We start from the raw sequence: 13,498 nt of genomic DNA, 5'->3' as shown, positions 1-13,498 counted from the left end.
TTCTGCCATCAAAGAATCAAATTAGGACTATTTTACCCCCACCAATTTTCAAATGAGAATCATCTCCAAGGTACACCTTCTCACCATCTTATTCTTCATATTTTGCAAACTTACCCCAATATGAGATCATATGAAAATATGCACTGGTATCAATTAGCCACGCATCTAATGTGTGCATAGCCAAGGCTGCAGCAAAGACATCACCATAATCCTAGGAGACTTCTCCAAATATCTCTTTATTTTTAACTTCTACTCCTTATAGTTTGTTTTGTAATTGCTAGTCTTGTTGCAATTCTAACATTTTGCAAACTGCTAGAAGATTTAGATCTAGACTTACATTGCTTCTTCTCCTTCTTGCCTTTTTCTTTCCATCTAACATAAATAGGCATGTCCTCCATGGAAAATTTGGAGGACTTTCTTTGCATTTCTTTAAAAAGGAACAATACCATCACCTCATCCATTTTCAACTTGGTGGCAACATTCCCAATAGCAATAATAAGTTGGATCCCATGAATCTGGAAAAGTACACAACAAAGTCATGCATAAGTCCTCCTTCACCTTTAATCCAATGAAGTGTACCAAGGTGACAACCATGTTAAATGCATTCAAGTGTTCAGCCACAAAGCCACCATCCTCCATCCTAGGGGTATATAAGTTTCCAAGAAAGAATCTATCACCCAAGGATTTAGTTTGATAGAAATCTGTCAATTTCTCTCAAAAAAAAAGCACAGTGATATCATGGTGTACATTCAGCAATACTGAATTAGCCACAAAATTTTAATGAGACCCTTAGCTTTCTTGTCCTAGTCCCAATCTTCTTGTGCCATAGCAATAGATCTGGATCCACATACTACAACCCATAGATATCTATCTATGAGCATATCCTCTATCTTAAAATTCTCAAAGGTCTAAGTTTGTGACTGAGAACTCCATTTCTATTCTAGATGTACTTGTCATATCTTCTTGCAATAAGATCAAACCCTTCTCCATTTTTACTTTTAAAAAAAGAACGTGACAAACCGATTGAAGGGAGGGTACAAATGAGGAGGCCATGTCCGCATCTCTTGAATGGCAAAGAAGAAAATCAGTTAAAATTTTCGGGTTTGATGAGTTGTGTATAAGATGGTCAAATTTTGAAGCATATTAAGGAACTAAATCATACAGAAATTCAATAATGGAATATCATATTATAAATATAATCAATATAAAAAGACCTAGAGAAGTGGAATAGGCATTGGTCTTACTAGCAAAATCATTTATTCAAAGTCAAACAGTTGAAAATTAGAATATAAACACAACAATTTCTTTGCATTTCTAAATTTAATTGCATACCATGCCTGCTGCGACAAATGATAGAAAGCCTAGAAAAGCTTTCCTGGAAGAAACTCTGACACACCCCATGGCTAATACAATAATATCTTTCTCCATATGCAAAAGAAATTTCAACCATCATTCTGCATGCGTAACAAATCAAATAAAGACATGGTTAGCACCAAATATATATTGATAGTTAAATTTTTATGATGAATATGAAGTCTAAATGAGCATAAAATTTGGTTCCTTGATTCATGTCTAGCATGTAATTTATAATTATTGCAAGTGGAGAAAATAGAAAAAGATAACAACACAGTGCAATTTGTGGTGAAGTTGATAATATGATATATCATAGTATCAAACTGGGCAGGTATAATGTTGATTCATGACCTGGAAATGCTATAGGAGAACTGATCAAGTTGCTTGCTCAAAAACTAAAAGTAACTCGTGAGTCTAAGCCTCAAACCAGCCGATATGAACACAATAGCAATCAGTTGCTCGAAAAAAACCCCAACAACATAATGCTCTAGTTTTTCTTGTCTTTTGCTATTGTGATCTGCACTGACTGTCACTACATCACTTTCAGTTGCTTTGGAGCAATCTTCAATCAATTTGATAAATTAACTGACATTTGAAAGGCATATAACTTATTTTCATTTTTCAAATAAGGTCTCTGCTGTTTTGACTTCAAGTTGTGTTCTAGGTTTTCAATCTTCTATTACCATCTTCTTCTTTCTTTTAGTGCCACTGTTTAATGTTTCTAAAGCTGAAACTCGATGATTTTTTCTTTTTCCTATGGTTTCGAACCTTGTGGCTATAGTTTGTTTCTGTTTTTCTCTTTTATTTTACTTGTGTTCTAGGGATTCAATCTACGCTCTACCAAGTTTCCAAGACGAGAACGGTAGGCGATAGTGGGATGTGTTCCTGGCACAAGGGTGTTTTGGGGCCATTTTTTAAGTGACCGCTATCCAAAAAAATAAGGAGATTTATAAAATATAAAAACATTTCAAATATTTGTATGATAACATTGATAGAGCATTCTTCATAAACATTATAGAACCTCTGTGAGCATGGGTAGTTGAATAGCAACCGTGATCTTCTTTATATATGCATATGAGCATGAGGTAATAGAGACAAGTTGTATACTCAAATGAGAGACTTAATATTATAGTTTTCCTACAGCTTTCAAGACTGAATGTTTTGTTGTCAAACTCATTAACAAAGAGGACTGTAACTGATTATATTCAAAACCATGGATCGGCACATCCACCTTTATTCTAAACCTAAATGAAAGTAACTACAATTCCAGCTATGCTACTCTTAAGCTAAGAGTCCATTTACTAAATAGTTGTGAAGCAAACCATAAAAGGAATTCCATTTGCCCTACAAACACACTGACTAGATTGGGACTTAATAAGACAGCATTCCCTTCTACTTGTTCATTCCATGATGCGGCTTTCACGTTTTCCTCAGAAGTGTTAATTATAATTCTCAATTCTCTCTATGCTTCTTTCGGCTATCTGGAAGCATAGATTGCAATCTCTAACACTGAAAAATCTTGGCTTAGAATTCAATCCATGATTTTCCCTACAAACACACTGACTAGATTGGGACTTAATAAGACAGCATTCCCTTCTACTTGTTCATTCCATGATGCGGCTTTCACGTTTTCCTCAGAAGTGTTAATTACAATTCTCAATTCTCTCTACGCTTCTTTCTGCTTGCTGGAAGCGTAGATTGCAATCTCTAACACTGAAAAATCTTTACACGCTTTTGACATCAATTCGGGTATGGAAAGATAAGAGAAAGTTAAATAATCCAATGTACAAAATTAACAAGTCGGTCAAAGGTAGCTTAAGGCTAAGCAACCATGGGATCCATCTTACTTGCAAAAGCAAAATTATACATCTTAGTATTCTCATCCTCGAATACTGGCATACTGCTCCTGCAACTTTTTGACATGGGCCAATTTAAATCAGATTGCACTATTTTTTCTCTTATTTGTTTCCCTAGGAGTAGGAGGGCGGTAGGCAAAGCGGGGGAATGTATATCCTAAATAGATGAGAATACATATACAAATACATTGAATTTCTAGGGCAATACAACATAAAATCCCAAAGAAGTAAAACCCTTTGTAGTGAGCGTATGAAATTGATTTAGACCACCCACCTCTTATGCAGCAGAGGACTTCTATGTTTTTGGTGGGCAACAAACGAACCAGTAGCATTCTTCTCAAACATGCTCCACCCAATTGACTTTAGAATTGCCATTGCTGCACAGCTGTGTAAATTGTCGTGAGATGGGTAAAGAAGATTCTTTATTGGTATTAACAAAAATGGGTTTAAACGCCTTAAGCTTGTGACAGCAGAAGTAAAATTCTGCAATTGGACACACATGAAGAGAGGATATCTGTGCAGCCATTCTTTGAATGTAGGACTTTGCATACACATGAAATTGGCGTGGCAGCGTAAAACGAGATAAAAACTAATTCATGCTTTTGGTAAATCAAATTGCAGAGTTGGTTCTGTTTTTTTTTTTTTTTTAAATGAGTTCTCCGTGATTAAAATAGATCCGAACGTTAGATACGAGTTATTTATTTTATTTTATTTTAAAAGCAATTTTACTATTCGGAGCTCCAGTCGGCGCGATTGATCGTTACATAATTTATTTTTTATCTTTTATTTTTGTTAATTGTATTTAATGTAATTCATTACCTATTTTATTGTTTTCCTTAAGAATTTTGGGAAATTTGTATTTGTTTTATATTTTATTTAATTATTATATAATTGGAAGAAATTTTGAAAAATAAAAATATACATCTATTTATATATTCAAAGTTTAGGTCAGGTGTACAGATAAAATGTAAATTGTGATTTTTATTTAAGTATTATGACAAATAATTTTTTTCAAATAACAAAATAAGGGTGTTGGCACTTGAATACTAATAGTTTAAACAGCCTATAAAATCAACTTTAACAACACCCTAATAATTAATTAACATCAAATCAAAATATACAAAGAGTCTTAGCAACATAACATGGACTATAAGGACTAAAATCAGCCACTCAATTGCTGAGTGCATGGCTCCAATCTTCAATGAGGAGCTTCAAAAGTTCACTATGGTTTCTTTCTTTTTCAATGTCATTTCTTAAGATGTTCTTTTGCACGAGGCATGGGGAGGTCTTCAAGCTATGCATCACTCGCTTGATAAACATCACCCGCATGTTAAACTTGAATAAGTTGATCATCTTTTTATCCAACTTCAACACCTTTTTCTTCTAATTCATTTGTTTCATAGTTGTGGTTTTTTAAATTCCTCACAAGCGTCTGCAACACTTCCTTGGTTAGTATCCTTCTCTTCTAGTAGGTCATCCAAAGTTAGTTCTATTGGTTTAATCTTGATATGTTTAGATATGTGTGTGTAGTTATCACTAGTGGATTTAGTTGAATTTATTCCCTTCCCCATGTCTCCATCTCCTTTATTGTAATGTCACCTTTTTTGGCTAGTCTATGCAGTTGATTGAGTTAGCTCATCATAGCGACCCTCGTTAGCTAACAAGGTGTTTTAGGGGTCTCAATTGATTACTTACTATTTTTAGTAAGTCTATTATGGGTAATTGCTATTATTAGCAATGCAATGAATGGCTTTGCAGTTGGTCGTCACCTGCAGTTAATCAGGTTGATAATTACATGAGCTCTTATTTATTTATTTATTGAGTTGTGTTATTATAATAATGTTTATATTATTATAATAATGACTTAAAGAGATATTTCTAAAAAACAAGTTGGAAAGTTTCTAGTGTTGAGTTCTTTTGGAAAACTTCCATGTTTTCTTAAGTGAAATTTTATGGAAACTTTTGCCAACAAAAAACTTATAAATGAGAATTATTTTCATTTGGAAAGAGCATGCTTGAATATACATTTTCTTTTTTTTGTCTTTGTGGCTTCCCTGAGTCTGAATGGTGAGCCCTTACTGAAGTATAAGGGTCTATGTAGTTTCTGATGTTTGAAGTCACTGCTGATGTATAGTGATTTCACTATCTAAATCTGCTATCTGTGTTTCTTGTGTGTGGGAGATTGTTCTGGTAATCACATTGCAAATTGTGTTGTTATAAAAAATTTGCCGAGTCTCTTTACTATATTACTGTGGCTAAGGAGACATTTTTGGAGGGAAGTTGACTGCATTTTTTGTGGTACGAGTCTTAGCTACAGAATTAAGATTAGACTGGGGTTTTTACTAGTAGCAGCAAGGAATTTTGAGGCAATGTGTGGTAGTGGAAACAGTCTAGACACCAAATAGCTACGACATTTGAACTAGGCAATAGCAACGGCTAGCAAGGCACTTTGAAATCGTCCCCGAATTCGGCGTGTGCAACCAGCGGTTCAAATTGACATCAGACATCAATTCTTACAGCCTATTGTTACAATTGGGGCTATATCAATTGACTCCAGTATTATGTGTTTGAACCTTGGGGTTGTGTTGGAGTTGGAGTTGGAGATAGCTAACGCTGCAAGGAGAAGTAGTTTTTAATACATTCTAGATACTCCTTTCAACTGGCAACACCAACAATTATGTTATAAAAGTTAGGTTCTAGTAATTATTAATTAGTTCCAGAATTTTATGTGATCAATTTGTTTCCAATGGCAGTAATAAATTGCAAGTGGGTACATATATCTTAGCATATGAGTGGCAAATGTTTCAAAATAAAGGGAAGAAGAGATTCAATGTTGTCTATTTAGTCAAAATTCAATATTATTATTGAGAATTTCAGTATTTTCATTTGTGATAAAATTTAAACACTTACTTTGATAATTGAATTGTTGACCAACTGTTTGACAAAATGTTGAGCTCCTAATTTGTCAAGGTAATTGTTGTGTTAAGATTTAATTGTTGAATTATAACTAGCTAGGGGTTTTTACATTGATCAATAGTATCACCTTCATTATTAGCTTCATCTTCTTCTAAGTCACAATCCACTAGATTCATTTTCTTTACTTTATCATTTAAACAACCCACAAATATGTTCGAGTATGTAGAGTTGACGCCCTTTCAATCTTGCTATTTTCCTCAACTAACTCATCCTTTAAATGAGTAATAACCTTCTAATGATTATAGATTTTGGGTTCTTTTTCTAATGGGATAGGTTTTTATAATAAAAATATTTCTAGCAGTGGCAGTGTTTGCCATGTGCTTAAGAATGCAATGGCCTTCCACAACAATGTCATGGGCTATGGTGCTAAGTGTAACAGGTTAGGAATTTAGTGGCCCCCAGATACGTAAACACTTATTCTTCTTTAGACAACCACTTCCAAGAATTTTCATAGCTAGGGAAGAAATTGAGCATGGACCTCCAAAACAATAATTTATATTAGGGGTTGTGGGTCTAGATGGATGTGATAAAGGTGATAAATGAGACCTTGATAAAGAGAGATAGGATTCCTATCTTGGGGATTTCAATAACCTTCTTGACCAATTTTTCTAAAAGAATTTAGAAGAAAGAATTGGAAGGAAATTAAAGCATGTTGGTGGAAGTGATTTAACAAAGGAAAATGATAAGAGTAATAAACTTTAAATTTTCCTTCAAGGGTAAATAATTTCAAATAATTAAATATGCTTGGTCCCAAGGAGCACTTAGCTAAAACCTATGAGAACTACTATGAAGCTTGATTGGTTTCTCATTTTCCAAAATGAATTGATTCAAATCAGCATTATTTTTCACCTTACTACTTTCTCCATTTTAACCCCTTGGTGGTGTTGGCTAAAAATATTTGTAAGTTGTTTAAAACATAACTTACAAAATTATGACTTTAGGCAACACTATAGTGAGATAAATCTCTCCTCTTAGCAATAGGGGAGGCTCCCTTCTTACCATAGGTGGCTACAATATAAACCTAACTAAAATTAATGAATGGGTGTTTCTTTGAATCAACTACTCTCTTTTTAGGAATAATTGTACAGTAAAAACAAAGGCTTTCAATATAAAACAAGTACCTACTACTACGCTAGCACTAGTGGGCCAATAGTTAACGAAAGAACAACTCCTAAGATAATAATTAAAATTATATTTATATTTATTTGATTGACAATGAGAACCCAAAGTATCTTACAATCAAATCCATTTTGATGAGAAGTATGAATAGATAACAAGGTGCAAAGTCTCTAGCATACTATCCAAGTTAAAATAATATACTTGAAATTAAATCACAAAGTCTCTAGTTTCAAGTATTTGCAGCCATTATTAAACTAGAAAAAAATAATTTTTGGAAGCTCAGGTCTTTAAGAAACCAAATCCAACGCTCAAATGCTTCACACAAATAAATTAATAAGCTAAATCAAAGATAAATTAATCGATGCAACTTGAGAAAAAAAACCAACTTCAAGCTCTTCACAACATAAAGTTTGAGAACACCTACTTCTTTATTTATTTCAAAAAAAATTGTATTTGGAAACACAAAGTTTTCAATCTACAAGCAACTTCGACATATTCTCCTTGCATAAAACACAAGATGATCATTTACAATGAACTCTCTCCTTATATAGGAAAAGAAGAGATAGAGAGATGGAGAGAAAAGGGGAAACCCTCAACTACCTTGACTTATTCAACTAACTTGACTTGTTCAAAGTTGCCTACCTATTGTTGTTGCAACTTGATCACATGAAACATGTCTACAAGTGTATATTTCTTGCATTTACAAAGTACATTGCTTTTCTATATAATCTTACAAAAACTACTTCTAATTCTAAAAAGTATGAGAAAGAAGTGCCTCAGACACTTAAAAGAGATCTTCACAAGATGTACATGAATTCCCTAAAATTGTTCAATGACTTTTGTAGAATTGTTGCATTTGGCTCTCTTGTGTTTTGTGCAAAAATTGATAACTTAGATAATGTTTGTCTTCTCTAGAGTAACACTACCACATTCTTTTATTTTATTTGGTGGATCACAAGGTGAAAATCTATAGCTTGCAAGAATATCAATCTCTCCAAAATTAAAGTTTTCTGCCCCAAGTTGCCAACAAATCACCTCCTCAAATTCCATTTTGAAAACCCCCTCATTGACTAGTTCTCCACTTACAATGATAACTTTACATGTCAACTATTTGAAACTATCATTGATCACGTTATCTTGGTCTTGCAAACATTGTATTGTTTTGACTAAATAAAAAATAGGTTTTGAAAGGACCCGAAACCTTTTGCAACAAAACATTGTATTGTTTCTTTGCCTTCAATTACTAGGATTCACAACACCTTTTCCATGCTACTCACTAGATGCAAGGTACTATAATACATCTTTACTAAAGAGAAAATATGACAATCACAAAATATATGTAAGCCAACTTCATTCATGGTCTTCCATACATTTAGGTCCACCTTGAGATATTTGAGTTGCTGATGAAATGAAGTAAGAAGCTCCTTCAACCTAGCTGATATATATATCTCCCATGCCTTGGTATTCTAAAAGTGTACCTAATCACATCCACTCCTTGAGACACTATGTGATCACACCAGTAGTCCACAACCTTTTCTTTTCTCTTAATTTTTTACTGCATGCTCTAAAGATTCATCTGGTAGAGGATATGTTTTCATCTTCTCAATGATGTCATGTAATCAAGCATTCTCCTCTTTAATCTTGTTCTTCCTTCCCATAGCTTATCATTCTTTTGGGTGAGCAAGATGAGACAATCATGCACATCCTACTAACAAGTCAAATGAGATTGTTTACCAAGTTTAATTGTGGTAAACTTATAATCATTGATTTGCATTTTCTTTGTTTGATTTTTAATGAAACGCTTGACTATCTTGGCATACTTGATGTTATTAGCACCCAGTAAGATCCTTGACACCACTTTGACCTTCTTGGTCTTAGGAACCTTAGCCTAAGTAACCATGTTGGAATCATGGTCCTTAGGTGGAAGTTATTTCTTCTTCCTCTTTTTAGTAATCATAGTGGGCCAAGGAAAAAGTGTGAAGTAAGAGGACCTTGTAGTAATAATTATAACCAAAGTGGATATCAAATAGATTGACACATTTTGGTCACTATAGTTGGAGTTTCGGTCATGATTATTACTATAATTGGGATAATATGTGTTGCCTTTTCCATGAACTACTCAAAATGTGTTGATGAAGTATCTATTAGTGTCATGGATGGAACTATGACATTAGGGGTTGATATAGTGTAATCATCAAACACACTTTCAAAGCTATTGTATTGATCCATTATCATGACTGCATAAGCAACCAAACAAATGGGCATACTCAGTGTGATCAAATTTGGATCAACATGAAATGGTTTCAGCTTAGAATAGAAAGTAGCCATTCAAATATGCAAGGGTGAATCTAATGATTCATCTGAGGTTGACATAGAATTAGGAAGAGTAGTAGAAACCAACACTTCTGGAGGAGGAGGTCTTCTTAGAGAGCACTTTCTTGGTGGTGGAGGAAGATCATTATCACTAAGTTCAATGTAAATATTTTTAGTAACTATAGATTTCACCTCAAGAACATCTCCTTTTTTATTTTCCACCATTGATGGTAAGATTTAAAATGGTTGTTGTTCAAGACTCTGTGCCATCCTTTTATTTGCCTCTCATTTCAATCCTTGGACTAATTAGACTAGTAGGATCAAAATATTTTCCAAGCTTAACCTCTATGGTTTTTAGCCCTCTTTTTATCAACTTGATACTTGTGTTGGCATGAATAGGCTAAAAAAGATCCCATGTGGGAAAATTCTTCTTCAAAGAGTAAGATAGAGATGGAATAGGCAACCTATCAAGATGTTCCTTGTTATATTCTAGATCTAGCATCCAATAATCATCTCAAACCCCCACAAGGATCCATGTAATGTTGAAGTCCACAATTTTCTTTAAATTCAACTAACAATAATCCATCTGGTGAATATAAATCTTTGTGCACAAATCAACCCAAATATCTTCAAGGCAATAAACAAGGGTGTATAATTTTTTTCATTTTGTCATCTGTACCATGCCAATCAAAATGAGCTTGTGTAATGAATTTCCTAAAAGTAATACTTTGAAGCTCAAACTCAATGTTCTTAGCCCTAGGTAGTGTATATATCTACCAATATTTAGAGGATTCTTTGATGAAATCCCAAATCCTGGCCTATGCATGGAAGATTGTACCATCAACTGTATTTCCAACTCCAAGGGGTTGATCTTTTCAGTGGGATACCTAGGGAGAGTGTATGGTCCGTAATTGAAATAATCAACTCTCATATATGTGAAGTTGGGAAACTAGAGCAACAAACAACCAATACTCATTCACTTTTGTCCTAGCCTCATTGGGTGCATGCTTCTTTGGAAGTTCCTTGTTGAATAGGCACATGTAATGCCCAAAGAAATTATTTTACACCCTTATGTAGTGCATATGACTGGATCTCAAGGTGAGATGACCAAATACTCCCAAACTATTATTCTCATGTGATCACCCTTTGTAGATACACCTGACAAATAAACCAAGGAAGAAACAATGTGCACTAGGTATGATTTCATATAGAAGTTTGTAGTTGAAGAGAGTTGAGATAGTTTCTTTGATAACATATCACTGATCATCTCTCCCCAAAAGATCTTCTTTTGTTTGGAGCAATAATGAGAGAGAGATATTTTTACATCCATAGCTCAAATGTGTCAGGTTCTTTAGTCTACCAATGTGACTAAGCAGACTGATAAGATCATTGATTCCTTCCTTGAAATCAAAATGACATGCTCCTTTTGGCCACCTAAAAATATTAGGCTTCTTATTTATATTATCTCCTTAGAATTCACATACCTATTGCATCCATCCATGTTTTTGTTTGATCTCTCCAAGGTTTTTTTAAATGTTAGTCACCAATGAAGCAGCTGAAATTAGAAGATTCTATCGAGAGTCTCTAGATTTGGACTAATTATGGTCTTCCCATCTTGGTCTCTCATAATCCTTGATGGGAGATCAAAGATATTAGTGTTGGCACATATGAACTCAGGTTCATGGGTAGGCAAAATAAACGTTGAGACTAGATGATTAATGTCACTTTTCTTAATGAATAACATATCACTGCACATAGTAGTAGTATCCACTCTCTTCAAAAGATCCTTAATATCTAAGTGTGAGATATTGATATCCTTGATGTTCTCACAATATGAAGTGAGTTGTGAAGTAGGCATGGAGTTGTGATATTGGTCATATTGGTACTTCAATTTTTATTTCTCTTTACCTTTACCTAGAGTAATATCCTATATTGTGACAAGTGTGTATACACAAGTAATTATGACATGAAAAATTGACAACATAAGCACATCTTCAAGAGGGGGATCCATTTTTTTTTTTTGTAGTGCTCGAGCATGAAGTATGAAACTTTTACATGGAAGGTATGTCTGGAAGTTTTTGGGACAGCAAATAGATGTAAATGCTTGAACATAAAAATATGCATTTTTATGGTGAAACACCCAAAATTGGACTTTTGGAGTATGGAAGCATATGCAAACAACAATGATAATGTGGAAAATGTGTGGAAATGGATAAAAAGACATCTACATATAATGAGAGTCTGCATTTTTTTGTTATAATTAATTGTGCAAGCACATGCAAGAAACCACCATCATGAATTTTTAAGTCATGTAGAAGCGATATCTATGCATGAATAAAGAGAATGTGAGCATGGAAATGAAGTTTTTGGATATAAAAACATGGGAAGTGATCTCACTTAATGGGCATGTCTTTTAGAATGGAGTTTCTAATCTTGATTGCATTAAAGTAAAGTACTTGGAGAATTTAGATGGAAAATAGAAGGAGTGCATCATATGTATTATGAAAATCTAAAAATTGAAATAAAAATAGTTACATAAATAAAAGAACCATTCTATACAACAATGCCTTATGAAATTGGTAAAGAATCTTATCTTTTCCCTTCAATAAGCAAAGGAAGAAGTCTCTTTAATTTCTTATGTAAAATCTGAAAAATGAGTCCAATGAGATTATTGGATTTAGAAAGATTGCATGAATGAGAGTTAAATTGACTTTGAATCTTGATTAAATCCTTGCAAAATTAATGCATTATTGGGAAAAAAATCACAAATTTCCAAGTGTAGTAAATTGGAGATTAAAAATGCATAATAATAGCAACCATTTTGACTAAGCAACAACACATATCAAAAATGGCATCCAAGGCATCAAATACAACTTGAAAAGAGTTGTAAACAAGCTGAAAATAAAATGTAATGCCTTAGAACTTACCTTGAGCTAACACTTTGAATATTTGATGGAGAAAAATGATCAAATATGAGGCATTTTTGTGCAAACATATGCCCTAAATGGGCTATAATGTGAATAAAATACCTCAAAATCTACACTTTTGATAAGACAAGAATGATCCTTGATGGATTTCATGCAAAAATTACCCTATTGGAGGAACAAATCTTTGAGTTTTGGTGATGAACCTTCTGCTTATTTGCTTCAAATCACTTTTTTTTTTGAAAATACCCAAAACGAGTGGATTTTTACAACTCAAAAATATATGTTTTTCACTTTGAAATTTCCATCCGAGGAAGTTTGGTTAAAAAAAAAACACATGAAGTAGTGTGTAAAGATGGGTATTTTCTTGTCCAAACCACATGTCTTTTTGCCCCAAATCACCACTCAAGCTTCAAATGCATACAAGGTAAGTAAATATATAATTTTGGAAAAGAAAAGCATGTCATTTTTAATCTCATATTGCCACTTTGGACTCCAAAAGTTAGAGTCTCATTAAAGATGCACATTTTGATGCAAAAAAACATGTGTTTTGCACTGTAAAATTGCCACCCTAATTCATTCACTTTGAAAAATATAACAAAGACATGGTTCTAATGAAAAACACATGTTATATTCCCCAAATCATCAATTGTATACATTTAGGCATTAATGTTAACTTATAAAGGCAAAAGTGGGATTTTCCAAAGCTCTAACATATGATTTCTTAGTTGAAAAGCCCACTTCTTGTGCTTTCACAAGTGAATTCCTCTATAGGAGAAGTAATGGTGTTCTTAATAGAGAAAAGAACATGCTTCTTAAAATACATGTACTTCTGGATTGAAATTCCTCACCATTGTGTATTTAAACCTAACTCAAACCAAAAAGCACATTAATTGAATTTCAAAATGTAATAACATGTACTATTGGGTTCAAATTCCTCATTTATAAGAATTTAAG

The 13,498-nt window shown here is 33.4% G+C and overlaps 1 protein-coding gene across 3 annotated transcripts in view; it reads right to left on the bottom strand.

Annotated features, from left to right (window-relative positions):
* The window catches only part of LOC149556342 (uncharacterized), a 266,842-nt gene extending 262,880 nt beyond the window's left edge, over nucleotides 1–3,962 (bottom strand). For 2 of the 3 annotated variants that reach the window (XM_089830610.1, XM_089830611.1), the window contains exons 1-2: nucleotides 3,484–3,962; nucleotides 1,333–1,454 (exon numbers count right to left, since the gene is read on the bottom strand). In XM_089830610.1, coding sequence (XP_089686736.1) covers nucleotides 1,333–1,454; nucleotides 3,484–3,764 — 403 coding nt within the window. In that variant the 5' untranslated portion in view covers nucleotides 3,765–3,962. The remainder of the gene's footprint in view (nucleotides 1–1,332; nucleotides 1,455–3,483) is intronic. The other variant, XM_089830609.1, reaches the window with a different exon arrangement.
* Between the last annotated feature and the right edge of the window lie 9,536 nt (nucleotides 3,963–13,498).

This window comes from Cupressus sempervirens, chromosome 5, assembly GCF_028749045.1.
Source record: "Cupressus sempervirens isolate cs-2001-9-10 chromosome 5, ASM2874904v1, whole genome shotgun sequence".
Classification (NCBI taxonomy): domain Eukaryota; kingdom Viridiplantae; phylum Streptophyta; class Pinopsida; order Cupressales; family Cupressaceae; genus Cupressus; species Cupressus sempervirens.
This window is presented reverse-complemented; position numbering and strand designations above follow the sequence as displayed.